Below are 18179 nucleotides of genomic sequence, written 5' to 3' on the forward strand. Positions count from 1 at the left end.
TAAGTCCTTGTGCTTCTGGGGCCGTGGCCGTGCTGGAGAGCCACTCGCGGGGGGCAACTGGTGACCTCGGTAGGGCGTGAAGGATGTGCTCTCACTTTTAAGCGAAAATAATCCATGCCTAAAATATCTGTCTTTTAAAAATTGTAGCTTACCAATAAGTTTCTTATTTTCATTGATTTTTACTATAAATTATGGGGTGGTATCCATTATCTGTCCCTTTTTTATTTGTCACAGGTTTGAAGAAACTTTTCATTAAAATGGAAAACTGTGAAGAAAGAAAAAGATAGCAGTTGGAGTTAAAATTCTTGGATGAATATCTTGCTTTCGAGAGGTCAGAATTTACAAACGATATGCTGATTTGGAAAGTCCCAGGAGTAAACTGCAAAATTCATTTTTTAAAATTCAATCAATGGATTTTTTAATCATTCCTCGGAGCTGATGAAGTTCATAGCTGGTGTGTGATGGGAAATGTGGCATGCCGGTACTTTCCTACTGATTGCATCTTGGATTAGTTTGCTGCTTTTTTGAAGAGATTCCATTTAGAAGGGAAGAACCTAATGTGATGGATTTATCTTCAGAGATGAACAGACATGGGAAGAATCCAGTGAGTCACAAGCTAGAAGATCAGAAGAAGGTAGGAATAATATGTTTCCTTTTACTTTTTTTTAATACATAAAAGGAATTTTGTAAATTGAAAATGATCATGCTTTTTGAGATGGCATAGCATGCTACTCATGTAAAGTATGAAAATTAGCTCTGTCACAAAGCTCGTGTTACTGTGTGTCTTTAAATTATTACTGGTTGTTGGTTTGTTTCTAAAGCTTTCTGAATTCACCCATTTAATGGATTAGCAAAGGGTTTCATTGTGTTCTTTCACTTTCAACTTCATTTTTGTGGCTTGCTGTTCTGGATCCCAGTGAACGGTTTTGTGAGCTCCAGAGTGCGATGAGAGTCACAGGGTGTTTCTGGTGTAATAAAGGTCCCAACAGGGAATTCTCATATCCCTGCTATTGGAAAGAATAGTCAAAATTTTTAATTCTCCAATTTCATATCCTTGGAGCACAAAAACTTAAGCCTTGTAATTTTTACAGCTGACCTGGAAAGAGAGTCAACATTGAGCTTTGACTATGTGTCATGTTGAAAGAACTAATGGGAAGTATCAAAGAAGGGTCATGCTGATTTTTTGAAGTAGATTTAGAGAGATTCTGAGAAGTGAGAATTGAATGCTGAGGATTGCACTTAAGCTTCTAAACTTGTGCACTGCCATAAAAGTCATCTAGAGTACGTATCAGAAGAGGGAGAGATAATGCCCAGAAGACAAAGCCTGTTTGGTTGTGTTTTCAGTGACTCCATTAGTATAGAAAAACTGTATGGTAACTTGGTGGCTTAAGTCACAAAAACAAGGAATGAGAAAATAGAAAGGATATTTTTAGTTAGACCTACTTCTAGGGACATGATTAAGGGGTCAGTTTTTACATTGGTCTTAGGAGTTGGTTTAGAAGTCACCTTGTTCTCCTATAATACAACTATCTCTTTTCCAGTTTTGCAGGTAATAATTTTAAAAGAGATGATATAGAATCAATAGCTTATAAATGTGTTCTGTCATTATGACCAATCTAGTAGGATAAGGGTTAAGCTATTGCATTGCATCAACTCAGGGAGAAGTGGAGAGATTATTTATATGCAATTTGGCTATTTCAGTGGATTTACCTCCAGTATAAGTAAATCTTAGAAAATACTAACAACTATAAAACCCAAGTCTCTAGGAATCAATTTTCACTTCAATAGTTACAAATTTCAGCACAGATAATTGTATTTGCGGGTGTTAAGAATGATCAGCTCCTCCCTTTTGCTGGCATTAAGGATGTTTAATCCGAAACAGATGGCTAGATATGTTTCCATTTAAAGCTTGCTCTATAATTTCTTAATGTTTGAGCCTTTTAATCATTTTTGTCTAGCCACATGTTTTAAGTGTTTTTAACACTGATGTCAATTTGTCAACTATATTGGGTGGGTGAAGAAGAAGAGAGCAGTAGGTGAGCAGTTACTATTGCAGAATGATTATTTAAAAAATATATACATCCGGCTTTTATGGCAGGAAAGAAAAGGGGCTCTGCTGGTGCCATCTTTTCATTTCCTGAATAAGATATGTTTTTCTACAAACACAGAGGAATTGAAAGCTGAAGATGGGAATGAATTCTGAAAGTCCTTCTGAAAATTTCTTGTAGGAAATTTAAACAATGCTTATAAAGATTCTTAGTTTCCCAGGCCAATTCACAAATGCCTCTTTAGTTCATAAAGAATAGTAATGGAGTTCCGCCAAACAATGAAGATTCTTGATTTTGTGGGAAAATTTTAAAAATACCAACTTGGTGTAATGGGGCAAAGCAAACTACACTATCTTTTCCCTTTCTAGTTGTGGAGAGATGCCGGGAGGAAGGAACATTTTCAACAGGCAGTAGCAATATAAAAAACAGGGTTCTAAAGAGTTTCTTGCCCTCCAGTTGGAATTGACATTCACAGAGGAGAACTGAGTAAGCTCTTCAAATATGAGGAGTTTAGATATGGATCAGCTGATACATTGACCAGCCCTAAAGAATCAGATTCATTAAATGTCAGCAGTAACACCTAGTTAAGGATAGTTTGTCATTTTTTTGTTAGAAGAAAAATGTGTTGTTAGCTGTGCAAACAAAAAAAGACCACACCAGTGGCTCTATATCTCCTGCCGCCTGCGTTCGGTAGTCTCATGCCAGTTCTCCCACCCTGGGGAGGTCGTGGTGATGGGCAGGTGAAGGAAGGAACAAGGGCCAGGCTGGTTGGTCTTAGTTGCAGTTTATTCCAAACCTCTCTCCATTCACTCTTGTCTCTCTCCTAGGCCTCTCCCATGCTACTACATTCTCCTTTTTTATCCCTCTTCATCATCCTTCTGGCTCTGGAATCTGGATGTGGATCCCTTTCTCCTTCTCCTTCTGGAGTCTGGATCCTGATCCCCCAGCCCACTCTTACAGTCTAGTTATATCCCCCAGCATGAGGGGTTGGGGTAACAATTACACATAGGTGTGGTCACAATCAATAGGGGTAGAATTCTTTCTCTCTGGGAAAACCACGTCTAGGACAGATTCTCATTAGCAGGTCTACCCACGCTAGAGCAGAATCCCCTGGGCGTGTTTCTCCTCTCCTTGTCCAACAAACATATAAGCATACATAATATAAATCATTTTGTATGGATACAGTAAGAAATACTTAAGCTTATAGAATTGCTCTTCTAGGGCCATCTCGATCTCAGACTACAGTGCTCAGGCCAGAGAGTCTTTCCTACCCCTAGCAGGGTCCTAGTCTCGTTGTTACGTTTGGATCATGACAGCATTTGTCTATGATCAAGCTCTTAAATTATAGTTAAGAATCATGGCACTTTTGGCCTGGCCCATTTCGATGCCAGGGTAGCTCACAGCTTGCCCTGGGTTCATTCATTCCCTTGTCAGGACCCTGCTTTGGGGGTGTTAGGAACTAAGGGCAACTGAGGCTTAAGTCGTGAAAGCAGATGTCTGGGAGTGAATAATATTCAAAGTCAATTAAATCCTAAATTGTAAAACATAACATTAATATTAGTTGTCTTCCTGTATCTATACAAAAAGGACATTGCATTAAAGTAAACTATTTAAAAGACATAAGGAGAGGCTAAAGGCAGCATTAACTTACAATACAATGTCAGTGTCCTAGAAGGATCTGACCTTACAAATTAGCAGATACTGATTAGGGGGAAAGCTGATTAACTGGTTGGAGAGGAGAGCAAAGAGAAGTGGTTACAGATAAACGAAGGAATGGGAGTGACTTGGGAGCACTGTGATGGGTGCAATCTGATAAACCTAAGCTCCTTGTGGCAAGGGAGAAAGGACAAATCAATTGTTGTCCTACAGTTAGCATCATCAAAATTTTTTATGCTACGCTGAGCTCTGGATACACTCCTTTGCCACCACACAATTTCCTGTAGAGGTTAAGAGACTGTTCATGTAATTACTTTGTAGCCCTTCATAGTGAATTAATTTGCTAGATACAGTGCTCCACATTAATAAATGCACCTACTTTATCACTTAGCAATATAAAAGTGAAGATCTTTTTAGTATCATTGGAAAAAATATATTGTTCACAGTTTAGCAACAGTAGTGTGCTAAATTCAAATAAAGGACCTGGTTTGATTCTAGGTTCCCATTTCATACACTGAACTGTTAATTTCTTACTCAGTTTCTAAATGGCTCACTTGTTTTGTTTTTATTTAAAGTATATGAATATATATTTATGTGAGCTTCTCAATAGGAACTTATAGGACTCAAGTGAGAGTATGGATTCTACTTCAGTGCCCAGATAAATGTCAGGGATAGTTCATTTTGAAATACTTTGTATATACCAAGCATATGGTTCTAGGTCTTCAAATTTATCAAGAACCATCTTTATACAAAAATAAAGGCTGATGTTTTCCATAAGCAATTTTAGTTCTGTAAAAATAATGATCAGTTCCTAAGAATATATACAATACTAAAATATAAATTATGCAACTGTTATCTAAGATTTTAAAAATTAATTTGTGTTTAATTATTTAACAGTAAAAGATAAAGCTTCTGAACATTTTACTTGGGAAGCACCTTTTAAAAGAAAATTTTTATTAAGACACCATAATTTACAAAGTTATAGTTGAGTTTTAGTTATACCATATTCCCAGCACCAGTGCCACCACAAGCATCAGTTTCTCTCTACCAGTGTTCCCAGGTTCCTTACAACTCCCACCCAACCATCTAGCCTGCCTCTTTGATAAGCAGATGTTTAATTTTGGTCATTATGACTTGAGTCTCCACCTTTCATTATAGTAAGATTTAATTGTTCAATAGTGCTGTAACTTCCTGGGTCTCCGTTAAGTGCCGTACTTGATCTGAACAAACAGAGGAAAACATACTTGAAGATGAAATGGGATAGCTACCAGTCCTATTTTAAGTGCCCTCATTGTGAGTAAACCTGAGATAGAGATCTTCCAAGAGTGCAAGAGCTGATACTTATTTAGGTGGGGGTGGGGGTTGGGGAGAAAGGGCACAGCGGACAATGCTTGGGTTATCCTGGCACTGCACTCAGGAATTATTCTTAGAGGTGCTATGGGATGTGGGGCGTGGAACCAGTTAGCCACATGCAAGGGAAATATTTTATCCTCTGTACCATCATCACTGGCTTGCAGAGTTGATTCTTCTAAGTATCTCTAATTGACTTGGAGTTTCTTGAAATTAGTGGAATTCAGTTGGCTTTTTGATTCTGTGATTTGTTTTCCTATTAAAACCAAGTTATGGAAAGTAGAGAGGTAATTCAGGAGAGCTTCTCTTTCAGGTGACTGACCCTAGTGTGATCTCATACACCGCAAATGATCCTTGAGTACTGCTGGGTTACTCTTGAGCATAGAACTAGACACAGACCCTGAGTATCATTAGATTGAGCTAAAAGTCACATGCAAATAACAAACTCTCAGTGGCTCCTGGCCCATCATCCTAAATTTGAAATACAACTTCTGGAAGTTCCCAGATGGGAAATTTATCATGGAACGTCAAGCTTGTGGAATGCCCATCCTGAAGTGGTTTTGGTTTTTCTTATGGTCCTTTAACCCTAGTTTGCTCATTGGTGCCAGATATATTAGTATGGTGCTTTCTTCTGATTTTATTGCTTTTTGAGATTAGTTTTATGAAAGCCCAAAAGGTACAAATGTCAGTTGTACATAATTAATTTTGACCTTGAATGAAAAGCAGAACTCTGTAGATTTTACAGTGATGTAATTGCAGCCTTTTGCAGTTCAGATAGCTCTGGGACACTGCTTTATTGCTCCACTGATACTTTGCATATTAAACCAAGGCATTTGTCATAGTCAACAATTTACTAGAAACTGTATTAAAAAGTGTAGCAAGATGCACATTTTGAGATTATTGCAATGAAATTACAACTATAGACCTGCTGGGAATTATTTTGTTTTTGTTCTCTAAATCAGAAAGGTATATGATTGCATTTGTACAGAGATAGAATTTTTTTGAGCTGTAGAAGATTAATGACATCTGACTTTTTTATTTATAAAATCATGTCTTTTACATATTTTAGTACTACATTTTTTTCAGCCTGCCCTGCAGAAAACTCAAGATAAATAATATGTTTCTTCCTAATAGATAGCAATTATTTCAGAAGTGATGCTTTCTGGGTGTAGTTATGAGAGTGTGTGAAATGTCAAGAATCATGATAAATTAGAGGAATGCTGTATTAATAGAAAAAGAATGTTGTTGTGGAAAAAGTATTTTTAAGGACTGCCTTTATGATGTTGTGAATACATAACCATGTTTAAGTGTGCGGCTGGTGGAGGAATAGTGTAGTACTAGGCAACTACAAAACAACTTCAATTGTATTATAATGATTATTTGAATTTTATTAAAATTTGCATTAAAATATTATTGGAGAAAGCATCAGCAGCGTGTGAAAATTTTTGCTCTAAAATTGTTCATCCCCTGGACTAATTTTATTTAATTGACATAAAACTAAAGCATGATCTCGGTGCATATGTTGAATATGGTTATGTTTGGTTTATTTAATTTTTCTGGAAACCTTTCCTATTCTGGAAACCCATTTTACTATTTTCAGTAAAATTTGAAAGTATATTTAAGATGAATAAATTTTTATTTATCATATTTTTATATGTTGATTTTTAAAATTCACACTATGTTTGTTGCATTTCCTTTCTATGATAATAAAATACCTACATATGATTCAACAAGTATAATGGGATTATTCTGACAGGTGATGAGTGCAACTTGAAATAATTTATAATGAATACTGAATATCTGCTGTAAGAGAGAATATGAAGAAAAATTTCTTCTTGCCTAAAGAAGACTTATGATCCATTCATATTTTTTGATCTCTTGGAAAAATGACCATGTTAAATGATCAACTTTATTCTTATTGGTCTTCTTGGTTCTTGATTATTTAGCATGCATAAGATATGCAGGAGTATGATATTTCTGAAACAAAATTACATATTTATTAATCATTTGATCCTAAGCATAATTTCTGATATTCATGGATTGTACTAGAGTTTCCAATAAAAATTGTTGTGAGTATTCAGTAATGATTTTCCAAGCTCTATAATTTTAACTATATTGAACAGCCATTCTACAACGTTATTATATAAGCTTGAATAAATGTACATACAATTATTTATTGTGGTTTCTCAAAATAATACCCAATACTGGCATACTGTGGTGCCATTTAAGAATATCTCTAACATTTCCTCTTTCTCATTGTTCCCTGTTAAACAATGCTACAAATTGCTGTCTGCCTGTCCCTCAAACTTGTGTTCTTTAGGGATAAATTAGTTAGATAAAGTGAACACTTTTTTCTTCTCAGAAGTTTCCACAAAAAACTTTTATATGTGAATTTAGATAGAACTTTATTCAAAACTTCGTCTACCTATATAAATGTATACCATATACCTATATGACTATAACAGATGGTGCTCATATAGAGTTCTGCAAACTTGTATGGTCACTTGGCTTTTTGCTTCTGGCAGAAAACATTTTTTTTTTTTTTGCTTTTTGGGTCACACCCGGCGATGCACAGGGGTTACTCCTGGCCCATGCACTCTGGAATTACTCCTGGCAGTACTCGGGGGACCATTTGGGATGCTGGGAATTGAACCTGGGTTGGCCACGTGCAAGGCAAAGGCCCTACCCGCCGTGCTATCACTACAGTCCCATAGAAAAAAACATTTTAAATGTAAGCTTAGGTTATTTAAAGAACTGGAAATAGATAGACTTACTCACTTTATACCATGCTTAATGGTGTCCTTTCTTTGTTCTAAATTATAACATGTATTTTCCCTGATTGATGTATTTAAGATGTTAACTGTTATGTGATCACATAATAGTTTTCTTATAGACAGAAATAATAGCCTCTCAATAATATACTTATATGATAAACCTTTTGAATGCATATTTGCTAATTATTATAATTATGGTTAGCAATGTTAATTATTAACATAAGTTTTAATTTTCTCCACCTCAATATTAGCAAGTGTATTCTTTTAGCTTTTAATATTTAAAAGGAATAATTTAGCTAAATTTTTTCTTCTAAACTATATCAATAATGTACATATATCCAGTACTAGTTTTTTGGGCATTGCTAATTGAAATGAGCTATTTTGTTTTCATATATCATTTATTTTAATATATTTGTATTTGCACACAGATATATTAAAATACATTTGTACACTATAAAAAACCTTAAAATCATATATAGTATTTTGTAGACAAATTTTCAATCATGGCATCATCAGTCTTTCTTTTGGATTATAGTTCTAAAAGGACTGGTGATCATTGTCATTTGACTATAAAGACATATTCACTTTAACATAGCACATTCACTTAAAAAAATGTTCTTATGAAGCCCAGTTTCTCCCTCAAAGTCTCCCACTGAGTATAAATAGGTGAAGTGAAATTTCAGTTTACCCTGCAGTAGTCAAGTAGGTTAGGCACTTTGGTATGTAGGCATATATACCTTTAAGGATGCTCAGTGTCCAACTCTGATACACAGCTACTCATTTTGTTAGCCAAAGATTGATTATCGATCAGAAAATCAGAATATTAGTTGGCATTAGAATGGTTTGGAGAACAGTATCAATATGTGTAAGCAGAGAAAGTCAAAGATGGCTTGGGAATAGAATGGCATGCCCAGTTCATTTCTAAGAACACATGACTCCTGCTGGTGAGATGTACTGACTGATATAATAGTGCTAGGTCAGGGCACATTATTTTTGTTTGTTTCTCGGCCACACCAGACAGTGTTCATGGCTTACTCGTGCTTCTGCATTCTGAAATCATTCCTGTAGTGCTTGGGGGACCCTATGGTTTGCAGGGATTAAACTTGGATTGGCTTTATGCAAGGCAAGCACTTTTTCCCATTGTACTATCCCTCCAGCTGACAGAATGTTTCATTTTCCTTAGGGAGCAGGGGTGCTTTCCTAAAATCTCCAAAATGGATGATGTTCTTTGAAAGCACAGTGTCTGGAATTTGAATACACAAAATAATGCAGAGTCAATGATATATTACCAAAATAGTAGATTTAAGAAATTCTGTTTGTTTTATCTGAAAATTGGAACCATTTAAATAAGTTGAAGATCATCAAGATCTGGGTTTTTAATGTTCTGAGCATCATCTCATGTGAACAAAAAGAATAGATAGTGTTTATTTTATCCCATACTAAATCTACTCAATTGGGATGTGCATTTTAATGATTTCCTGGTGATTCTCACTCACATTATTTTAAAAGCATTGCCATAGAGACTGTGTCTGACATCTCAGTGGGATTAAGCTTTAGTTACTCACTGGTGTGATGAGATGCCTTTTATTTTCATTCTAGTTTCTGTCTCACTTGCTGACTCTCAGTATTTGCTGAAATCATCATTCAAGTAACTGTCTGACTTGAACCAAGTCTCAGCTCTGGGGAAATCTAAGATACAGCATCTGTATGAAGAGTTCTAATATCTACATCATATATTTGCTTTAATAAATTACTGCCATGTTTTAAAGTAAATATTTCAATAATTCTATATTATTATTCACTAATGACTTATTTTTGTATATCCTAAGTATATACAGAGACAGATGATAATGCCAACCCTTATACACTTAAATTCGCTCTGATTCATAAACTATTAGTTGACAAATGACACCTAAGGACAGTAGATACACGAGACAGATAGATTGCTCTGTAGCTGGAAGCCTGCCTCATTAGCAAAGGGGAGAAGGCAGCTGGAATAGAGAAGGAATCACTAAGAAAAAGATGGCTGGAGAAATTGGTCAGGATGGGAGATGTGTGCAGAAAGTGGCCAGACTCAACAGTGTTCAGGATTTACTCCTGGTACTGAGCTCAGTGGTTACCCCTGGCAGTGCTCAGGGAACCAGATCAAATCTGAGTCAGCTATGTACAAGACAATTGCCTTACCCACTATACTGTCTTGGTGGCCTAATAATTGTATTAACCTTTTTTCATTGGATTCTCTTCCAGTGGTGTCCAGGCCAGCAGTGATTGGAAACGTGCAGGATCACTGGGAGCAGACTAAAAGCTACTCAGGGGCTGTGCAGTGCTGGGAATTAAACTTATGGCCTTGTCTGAACTCAACCTCTTAAATCATATCCCTAAACCCCTCTCCTCCTGTCAACAGTTTAAATGCCTCTTAACAAACATAGCAGAGAGTGTAATTTTCAAAAATTCATTAAACTCTGAAAAATTTTATTGCATGTTTGAAAGTAATTTAAGTACATTTTTGTATTATGGCAAAAATCCTTTCTTATTCCCCAATGAATATTTTTACAGGCTAAGATTGTGCTCAGGTAGTGTTTCTTGGCAGGAGGGTTATATGGCTACCTGTAGGTTTCTGGGATTCCCAGGGTGTCATAGGTGACAGTTACTCAAATGTGGTGGTGGGGAACAGCAAGTAACTTGGCACCACCCATAGGGCATAAGGACCACAAAAAGAAAATTAGGTTGGAAAGAGGTCTCGATTTGAAATATATTTAGGAACTATCCTAGAGTATATCTGGACAATTCTATCTGTCTATCTCTCTCTATATATATATTTATATATATATTTTAAATAATTTGGTTTTGGTGAGTCATCATATCAGAGATGGAAATAAAATTTGTACTCATTCAGGTTATTGATACTGTCCTAGACTTTTCAGATGTTACATTTTACCATAATATTTTAAGGGAAGAAATCATGAAATTGAGAAACAACACATATTTAAATGGTACAATATTTATTTGAATTCAGTAAATAGTTTTGCATTTATGGAGTGCCTCTATGGCAAGAAAAATTAATATACTTTATTTTGTTAACTGCATTACTGATACCTTTATTGATACCCATCGTCATGATAAAGTGGGTTAGCCTCATAACTTATAATTTGAATAGTATTTTGTAGTTTACAAAACAGGTTTTCTTACACTTCCTTCCACCATCATAACTTCCACCCTCACCTCTCTGAAACTATAGGTCAGATATTATGGGTTTTTTTTTAATAGATCTGTTGGATGTAGGGAAACTCAGCAGAACATGTTGTTTTATATTGTTTGTGTCTACATTGCCATCTACTAAAGCTTAGTTTGTTGTTACTGTGTATGGAAATTTCATATCAAACAATTTCTATTTTTTCTTCCGTTACAGTTATTTTCTGGGAAGGGTTAGACCTAGTGGTGTCCAGGGCTTACTGCCTGGCACTATGTTCAAGGATCACTCGTGTTGGAGCTTGGAGAAACAAGTTGGGTTCAGGAGATTTAATTTGGTTGCTTGCTTTTAGGGCAAGTACCCTACATACTTTTGCTCCAAACCCACAATTTATGTTTCCTAAGTACATTTAATTGATAGATAAAAGATCCTATGGATTATACCACAATATATTGTTGTTTTGGTTTGGGGATTAGTATGGTAACATATATCCTCAAATCACATAAACATCTAAGCTTTTTATAAACTAATGTTACATCAAGGGAAATAAAACTGAAAAGCAGTTTTGAAGGATTTATCTCTTATGGAAACTGTCCTAGTATTTCTATTAAATTGTATGCTACATAAGCCTTAGTATGATATGATATCTTTGAGCAACTGAGTTTTCAAGAATTTCTAAAAGAAGTTTTAGTGGGTGTGAAAGCAGAGTCCAGATCTGGTAAATTGCAGTTCTTTTTTGGCATTATACTTGGTTTGGTCACATTACACTTTTCACATTTCAGAGTTTAAGCTCAAGGTTCCTCACAAATTAAAGATGATTAATTTTGTGAATCTTCATTAGAGAACTTCATTGCAGAACTTTTAGGTATGTGCAAAGAAAAGATCACAGGTTATACTTAAATATGTAGACTGAAAAAGAAAATTCATCATTAGTCCACACTCTACACTAGTTGGACCGATCTCCATCTCAGCTTGTCAGTTATGATATTCCACCAGCCACCACATAACCCACAAAGCTTGGCTTCCTGGTCTCTCGGCTGTGCCAGTGACACATGTGAGTACATGCATATATGTGAGCCACTACGCTCTCCTGTAGTGAGGCAGGATGTTCTGTTGGGCACCATTCACATTGAGAATTTGCTCAGGATGGTGGAAATGAATTATGAATGCCACCACTTATCATGTTATTTTATTCTGTACAAATAAGGTATCTATCTCTTGAATGATATTAAAGAACATCGGTGATGCAAGTTGAAAATGAGAAAGAAAGAGATGCAAGTTGGAATAAATGCCAGTCTCATCAATCCATGCCTTTGCACTTTGGCTTCTCTGTAGTATTGACACTGTTTCTTCATGATCCACCGTCCTTTGTCCTTCTGTTGCTGTCCAGGAGATTCTCTGAAGGAATATGATCCTCTTAATAAAGGCTAACTTGGACTGTGTTTGTTGTTTTTACTACAGTAACAGCACCTTTCATGGTAGCTGATATAAAGACAGCACGGTCTATACCCATCTTCCAGATATTAGTTAGCAATAGGAAGACTGCATTAGACCTATCTTTTCTTTCAATCACCCCTGGATATCACACCTCATTTTCTTCTCTTCTATTATACATGGTTTATTTATTATACTCACTTTACTTGGGTAGTGGGATTCTAATGCTTCCTTGACCTCTTGTCAGCACTTAATACTCCCAAGAGATTACCAGCAGCACCCTGGCTCTGATAAGGACAGACAAATTAAGCAAAATTAATTTTTCTCTAATGAGCACTACTACTGTAGAAAATATAGATATTAATATATTTGTGGATTTCCCTTCACTGAAATGTTACGTACAAGTATTCATTCTCAATAATTTTCTATAATGTCATAATTTACTTTGTCCATCAGTTCTTATAGAATAACTCTATTCTATAAAGTCATTTTATCAATTGGTCTAAAGTGTTAATATTTTTCCCTGGAAGAAAGGTTTTACTTTTTTTACATAAGCGAACTCTTAACCAGATAAGAAATGTAATCAGTCCTCTATGTACTTGTTTTATATTGTTAGGTTCTTTTCAGTATTCATAAAGACTAGGGGTCCATTAGCACACACTGTTTTCTCATTTTTTTCTCAGAGATAATGGGCTTTTCATACTCTTGTTGACAAACATAATTAAAATAGGCTTTTACAGAGAGAAACTTAATTCTAATAAAATGCTGATTAACTGAAGCAAAACAGTTCTTTTTCTCTTACCTGATGAAATTTAAGATTAATTACAAGAGAAAGTGAAGGTAGGACAACCTACCTATTGCTAATTTTGAATTAGAACTTAGAAAAGATTTGAATGCTGTCTGTGTTTACTGATACAGTATATATTAGTTACTCTAACTATTACATTGAAGGGGGATTATTGGGATCACACTTGGATTTATGCTAAGGAGACCGTATTGAAGATGAACCAGGGTCACCAGCATGCAATTCATTTTAAATTAATTGAAATTAAATTTTAAAAAGTTAGCTTTCGGTTGCACTAGCCTTATTTCAGCTGCACCAGTGTTGGGTAACATTGCTTTGTCCTTCTACAAGAAGCTTAGGTTTATCTGGTTACACCCATAACAGTGCTCCTGAAGCACTTCCACTTCCATTGTGTTTATCTGTAAACAGTCTTCCCTATGCTGTCCTTCCCACCCAGTTAATCAGCTTTCCCCCTAATCAGACTCTGTTAATTTGTAAGGTCAGATTCCTCAGAAATCTATTATTTTATATGTATGAGTGAAATATTGTCTTTCTCCTCTCCTTATGCCTTATGAACATTTTACCTTAAAGTAATATCCTTTTTGTATAGATACAGGAAGACCGTTAACATTATGCTTTGTAATTTAGGATTTGATTGGCCTTGAATATTATTCACTCCCGGGCATCTGCTTTCTCGACTTAAGCCTCAATTGTCCTTAGTTCCTAACACCCCAAAAGCAGGGTTCCGACGAGGGACTGAATGGACCCAGGGCAAGCGGTGGGCTACCGTGGCAGCGAAATGGGCCAGGCCAAAGTGCCACGATTCTTAACTATAAGTTAAGAGTTTGATCATAAACAAATGCTGTCATGATCCAAAGGTAACGACAAGACTAGGATCCTGCTAGGGGTGGGAAAGACTATCTGGCCTGAGCACCATAGTCTGAGATCGAGATGGCCCTAGGAGAGCAATTCTATAAGTTTAAGATATTTCTTACTGTATCCATACAAAATGATTTATATTATATTCTGGAGCGATAGCACAGCGGTAGGGCGTTTGCCTTGCACGCAGCCAACATGGCCGACCCGAGGTCGATTCCTCCACCCCTCTCGGAGAGCCTGGCAAGCTACCGAGAGTATCTCGCCCACACAGCGGAGCCTGGCAAGCTCCCCGTGACGTATTCGATATGCCAGACACAGTAACAACAAAGTCTCCAATGGAGACGTTACTGGGCCCGCTCGAGCAAATCGATGATCAACGGGAGGGCCTTTACCTTTACCTTTATATGCTTGTTGGACGAAGAGAGGAGAAGCACGCCCATGGGATTATGCTCTAGGGTGGGTCCTCCTGCTGAGGAAGGATCTGTCCTAGGAGCGGTCTTCCCTGAGGCTAAGATTTCTACCCCTATTGATTGTGACCACACCTATGTGTAATTGTTCCCCCAATTCCTCTTGGAGGGAGATATAACTAGACTGTAGGAGTGGGCTTGGGTGAAGAGAGATCAGAACCCAGACTCCAGAGAAGGAGGATGAAGGGGAATGGAGAAGGAGAATGAAGTAGCATGGGAGAAACAGAGAGAGACAGGAGCAGAGAGACAGAAGGAGATGGGAGCAGAGACAGATGAAGAGAGAATCAGAATAAACTACTACTAATACCTACCAGCCTGGCCCTTGTTCCTTCCTCCGCCTGACCATCACCATCGACCTCTCCGGGGTGGGAGAAGGGTGAGACTACCGAATGTGGGCGAGAGGAGAGATAGAGCCACCGCCGCTGTGTGTGTGCTGCGCACCTCTTTGTGTGAGTTTACACACACCAGTTCAGTCAGATTAGCTAGTGGTAAATATATTCAACAGTATTCATACTTTCATTACTGAAAAATGTTCAGTTGTACCATTGCTGAAAGCATCCTGGTGAGAATGGAGTGTAAAAGAGTGAGTGAAAAGACTGAGATATGAGAGTTAGTGAAAATCAGAAGAATGGGAATATTCATGGGGAGTATTTGGCTTCTTTTTTAATCACTATCACTATCATCCCATTGGTCGTTGAATTACTCGAGCGGGCGCCAGTAACATCTCTATTCCTCCTAACACTGAGATTTTAGCAGCCTCTTCTTAATCATCTTTTCTCAATGATTTGAGACTCTTTCAGGGTCAGGGGAATGAGACCTATTGTCATTACTATATTTGGCATACCAATATGCCACAGGGAGTTTGCCAGGCTCTGCCTGTGCGGGCGGAATACTATCGGTAGCTTGCTGAGCTCTTCGAGAGGCATACATGGTTAGGAAGTATCTAGGAAGTATCTTATAATATAGTGTTGAGTGGCCTCAAGGTCCAGAAAGTGGCCTGGAGCATGGCGATGGTTGGGCAGTGGTGGTCAGCTGCTGGGGCTGGGTCCCTTGGAGTGGGGAGTGCTCTAAACTGCCCCACAACCTGACGCAGAGTCCGGTGGCATGGTTCTGGGAGCCTCCTTTCATACTCCCGTCTGGCAGGAGCATCCATGAGTTCTGGAGGGTGGCCCATGAGGAGATTATCTGGTGCTGGCAGGGTGTGGTTTATGGGTATGATCCCTAAGTCATTGGAGACTGGGGGAAGCAGGCAGAGGATCTCTGTTCCAGGTCCTGTTGAGTCCAGAGTCCAAGGACACAATGTTACACATTATCTGGTTTCCATGGGACTTTATTCTTATGTGAGGCTTGGCCTGAGCATCCGGAAAGCGGCCTGGAGTGTGGTGGTGGTTGGGTAGTGGAGGTTGGCTGCCTGGGCTGGGTCCCTTGGGGTGGAAAGGGCTCTCATCCACCCCACAGCCTGAGGCGCAGTCTCTTTTTTAATATACAAAACTATATGGGTTATTATAATTCCATGATAAAGAGGAGGATAACCTTTTTTCTGATATAAATTTAATATAGCCAAGTGTGTAAAAGAATCTTAGAAACCACTGTACCTCATGGTGTTTCACTAATAAAATTTAAAAAAAAAAGTAAAGTCAAATAGAGCAAGAAGAGGATAAAGGGGATAAAATGAGCCTGAATTCAATGATTTTTTTAAGACTTTTTAAATTCTTGAGCAATTGCATTTTGGGTTAACAAAAAAAAAGGAAAGTATAGGTACTTTCTATTTACCACCTAAAAAAAAAAGAATCTTAGAAACCATGTAGACCAATTACATTAATTCGTGAACTGTTTATATAGCTAATATTTGTTTACATGGGCTAGCGTGAAGCTCACTATCTTAAAAATCAGTGCACATGAGCAGTGAATGAGATAATTAGTTGTGCATTTATGTATAAGGTAGAAATTGAATTATAATAAATTATCATCTATACTAAATTATTTGATAATAAATTTTCATTGCTGATAAAAATGCTTTGCATGATCTCATGGGAAACTAAATGCTGTTTCATATCTCAGAACATAGTAAGGTCAGCCAGTAAATTAGTGTCAGGGCACAAGTATTGAGGTCAGAGAGAATCAAATCCTTTAAGAACACATGCATAATATTTTCCAATATTTTAGCAAATAATATAAAATCCTGATTGTATCCATTTACATTGTACCACAGCTCATTTGACATAAATATGTACTGTCTTCTTGCCAAATGATAAGATCTACTGAACCATATGTTTCCTAAGCTCCTCTTGGACAGAGATTTTACTGAACACTAGAAAAAAGAAAAATATTACCAAGTTAGCAAAGGCATCATTAGTTAAATTTGATTTCCAGGCAGTGTGTCCTAAAGTATGCATTACTGGAAGTCTATTTTTCAATGAGTTAGCATCAACTTATTTTAGGGGCAAAATGTACAATTACAGGGATCCCAGAAAATCTTGGTGAATTGTTCCTCATCTGAAATGAAAAAGAGAGAAGTTTAAATAATACAAGTAAGACAGAATGTTAAGTATTATGACAAAGGCATATATTTCTTGTAGAAGTTACAGGATTTTAAAGTCAAAATAAACTTAAGATACTATAATTTGCTTTAAAGGTGAAAAATCTGAGATTTGGAGTAGCATTGAAACCTTCTTAAGGTCACATTGCTGGACAATGTTAGAACTGTGATCAAAGACACAGTAATAGTCTCAATTCCATAAAAGGTATTTTATCATTTTTATTAGGCTGGCATTATACTGTATAACAATTTTGAATTTGCATATGTTGCCACTTGGTATTGATTTATAATACTACGAAATTCTGGGAGTATTGCTTCACCCCTATGTTTTGTATAAGATTCACAGATCCCACTTGTAAAGTTCTAGTATCATCTTATTATCAATGAAACCATATAGTTTTCCCTATGGCTAAGAGGTTTATTTCTAAACATAAATGTATAAGCACCATTTATTCCCAAATAATACAGTAGAGCATTTGGACTGAACTTATTCACTATCGCCTTGGCACTTTTAGACACTGATGTTTGCACCTAGTCTGTATATGCTTATGCTTATGTATATATTTTCTCTTTATAGATAACTTAAAACCTCAAAGATCATGTAGCTTTAAGATATAGATTTGTATTTTCTGCTTAGCAAAGATCAAGTGCAAACTACCTGTTCTGGTTATAGAATGAATTTTCATTATCTATCAAACAAGTGTTTTGTTTTGGGGTCACGCATTGTGGCACTCAGAGCATAGGCCTGAGTTTGTGCTCAGATTTCATTCCAGGTGTTGCTTAGAGAATCTTATACAGTGCTGGAGATCAATCACAAATTGTTGTGAAGGGCTGTCTGCAAGCAAGTACCTTCCCCTCTCTACAATCTCTCCAGTCCCATAAAATAAACATTTTACTTTAGTAATTACTTTTTCTATTGCATAAAATGTATAGATCTAGATGATAAAACGCTTTTTTCTCTTTAAAAAATTTTAACAACATCTTTATTTCAAGTTTCTTATTTTAAGTTTTTGGTTTTGGGGGCCACACCAGATGGTACTCAGGGCTTACTCCTGGCT

General features: G+C 36.8%; 1 protein-coding gene across 1 annotated transcript in view; it reads left to right on the top strand.

The window, feature by feature from the left end:
- Nucleotides 1-239: 239 nt before the first annotated feature.
- The window catches only part of NAV3 (neuron navigator 3), a 648555-nt gene continuing 630615 nt past the window's right edge, over nt 240-18179 (top strand). Inside the window, exon 1 of the mRNA XM_056114248.1 lies at nt 240-634. Coding sequence (XP_055970223.1) covers nt 563-634 — 72 coding nt within the window. The 5' untranslated portion in view covers nt 240-562. The remainder of the gene's footprint in view (nt 635-18179) is intronic.

This window comes from Sorex fumeus, unplaced genomic scaffold (assembly GCF_029834395.1).
Source record: "Sorex fumeus unplaced genomic scaffold, SorFum_2.1 ptg000003l, whole genome shotgun sequence".
Classification (NCBI taxonomy): Eukaryota; Metazoa; Chordata; class Mammalia; order Eulipotyphla; family Soricidae; genus Sorex; species Sorex fumeus.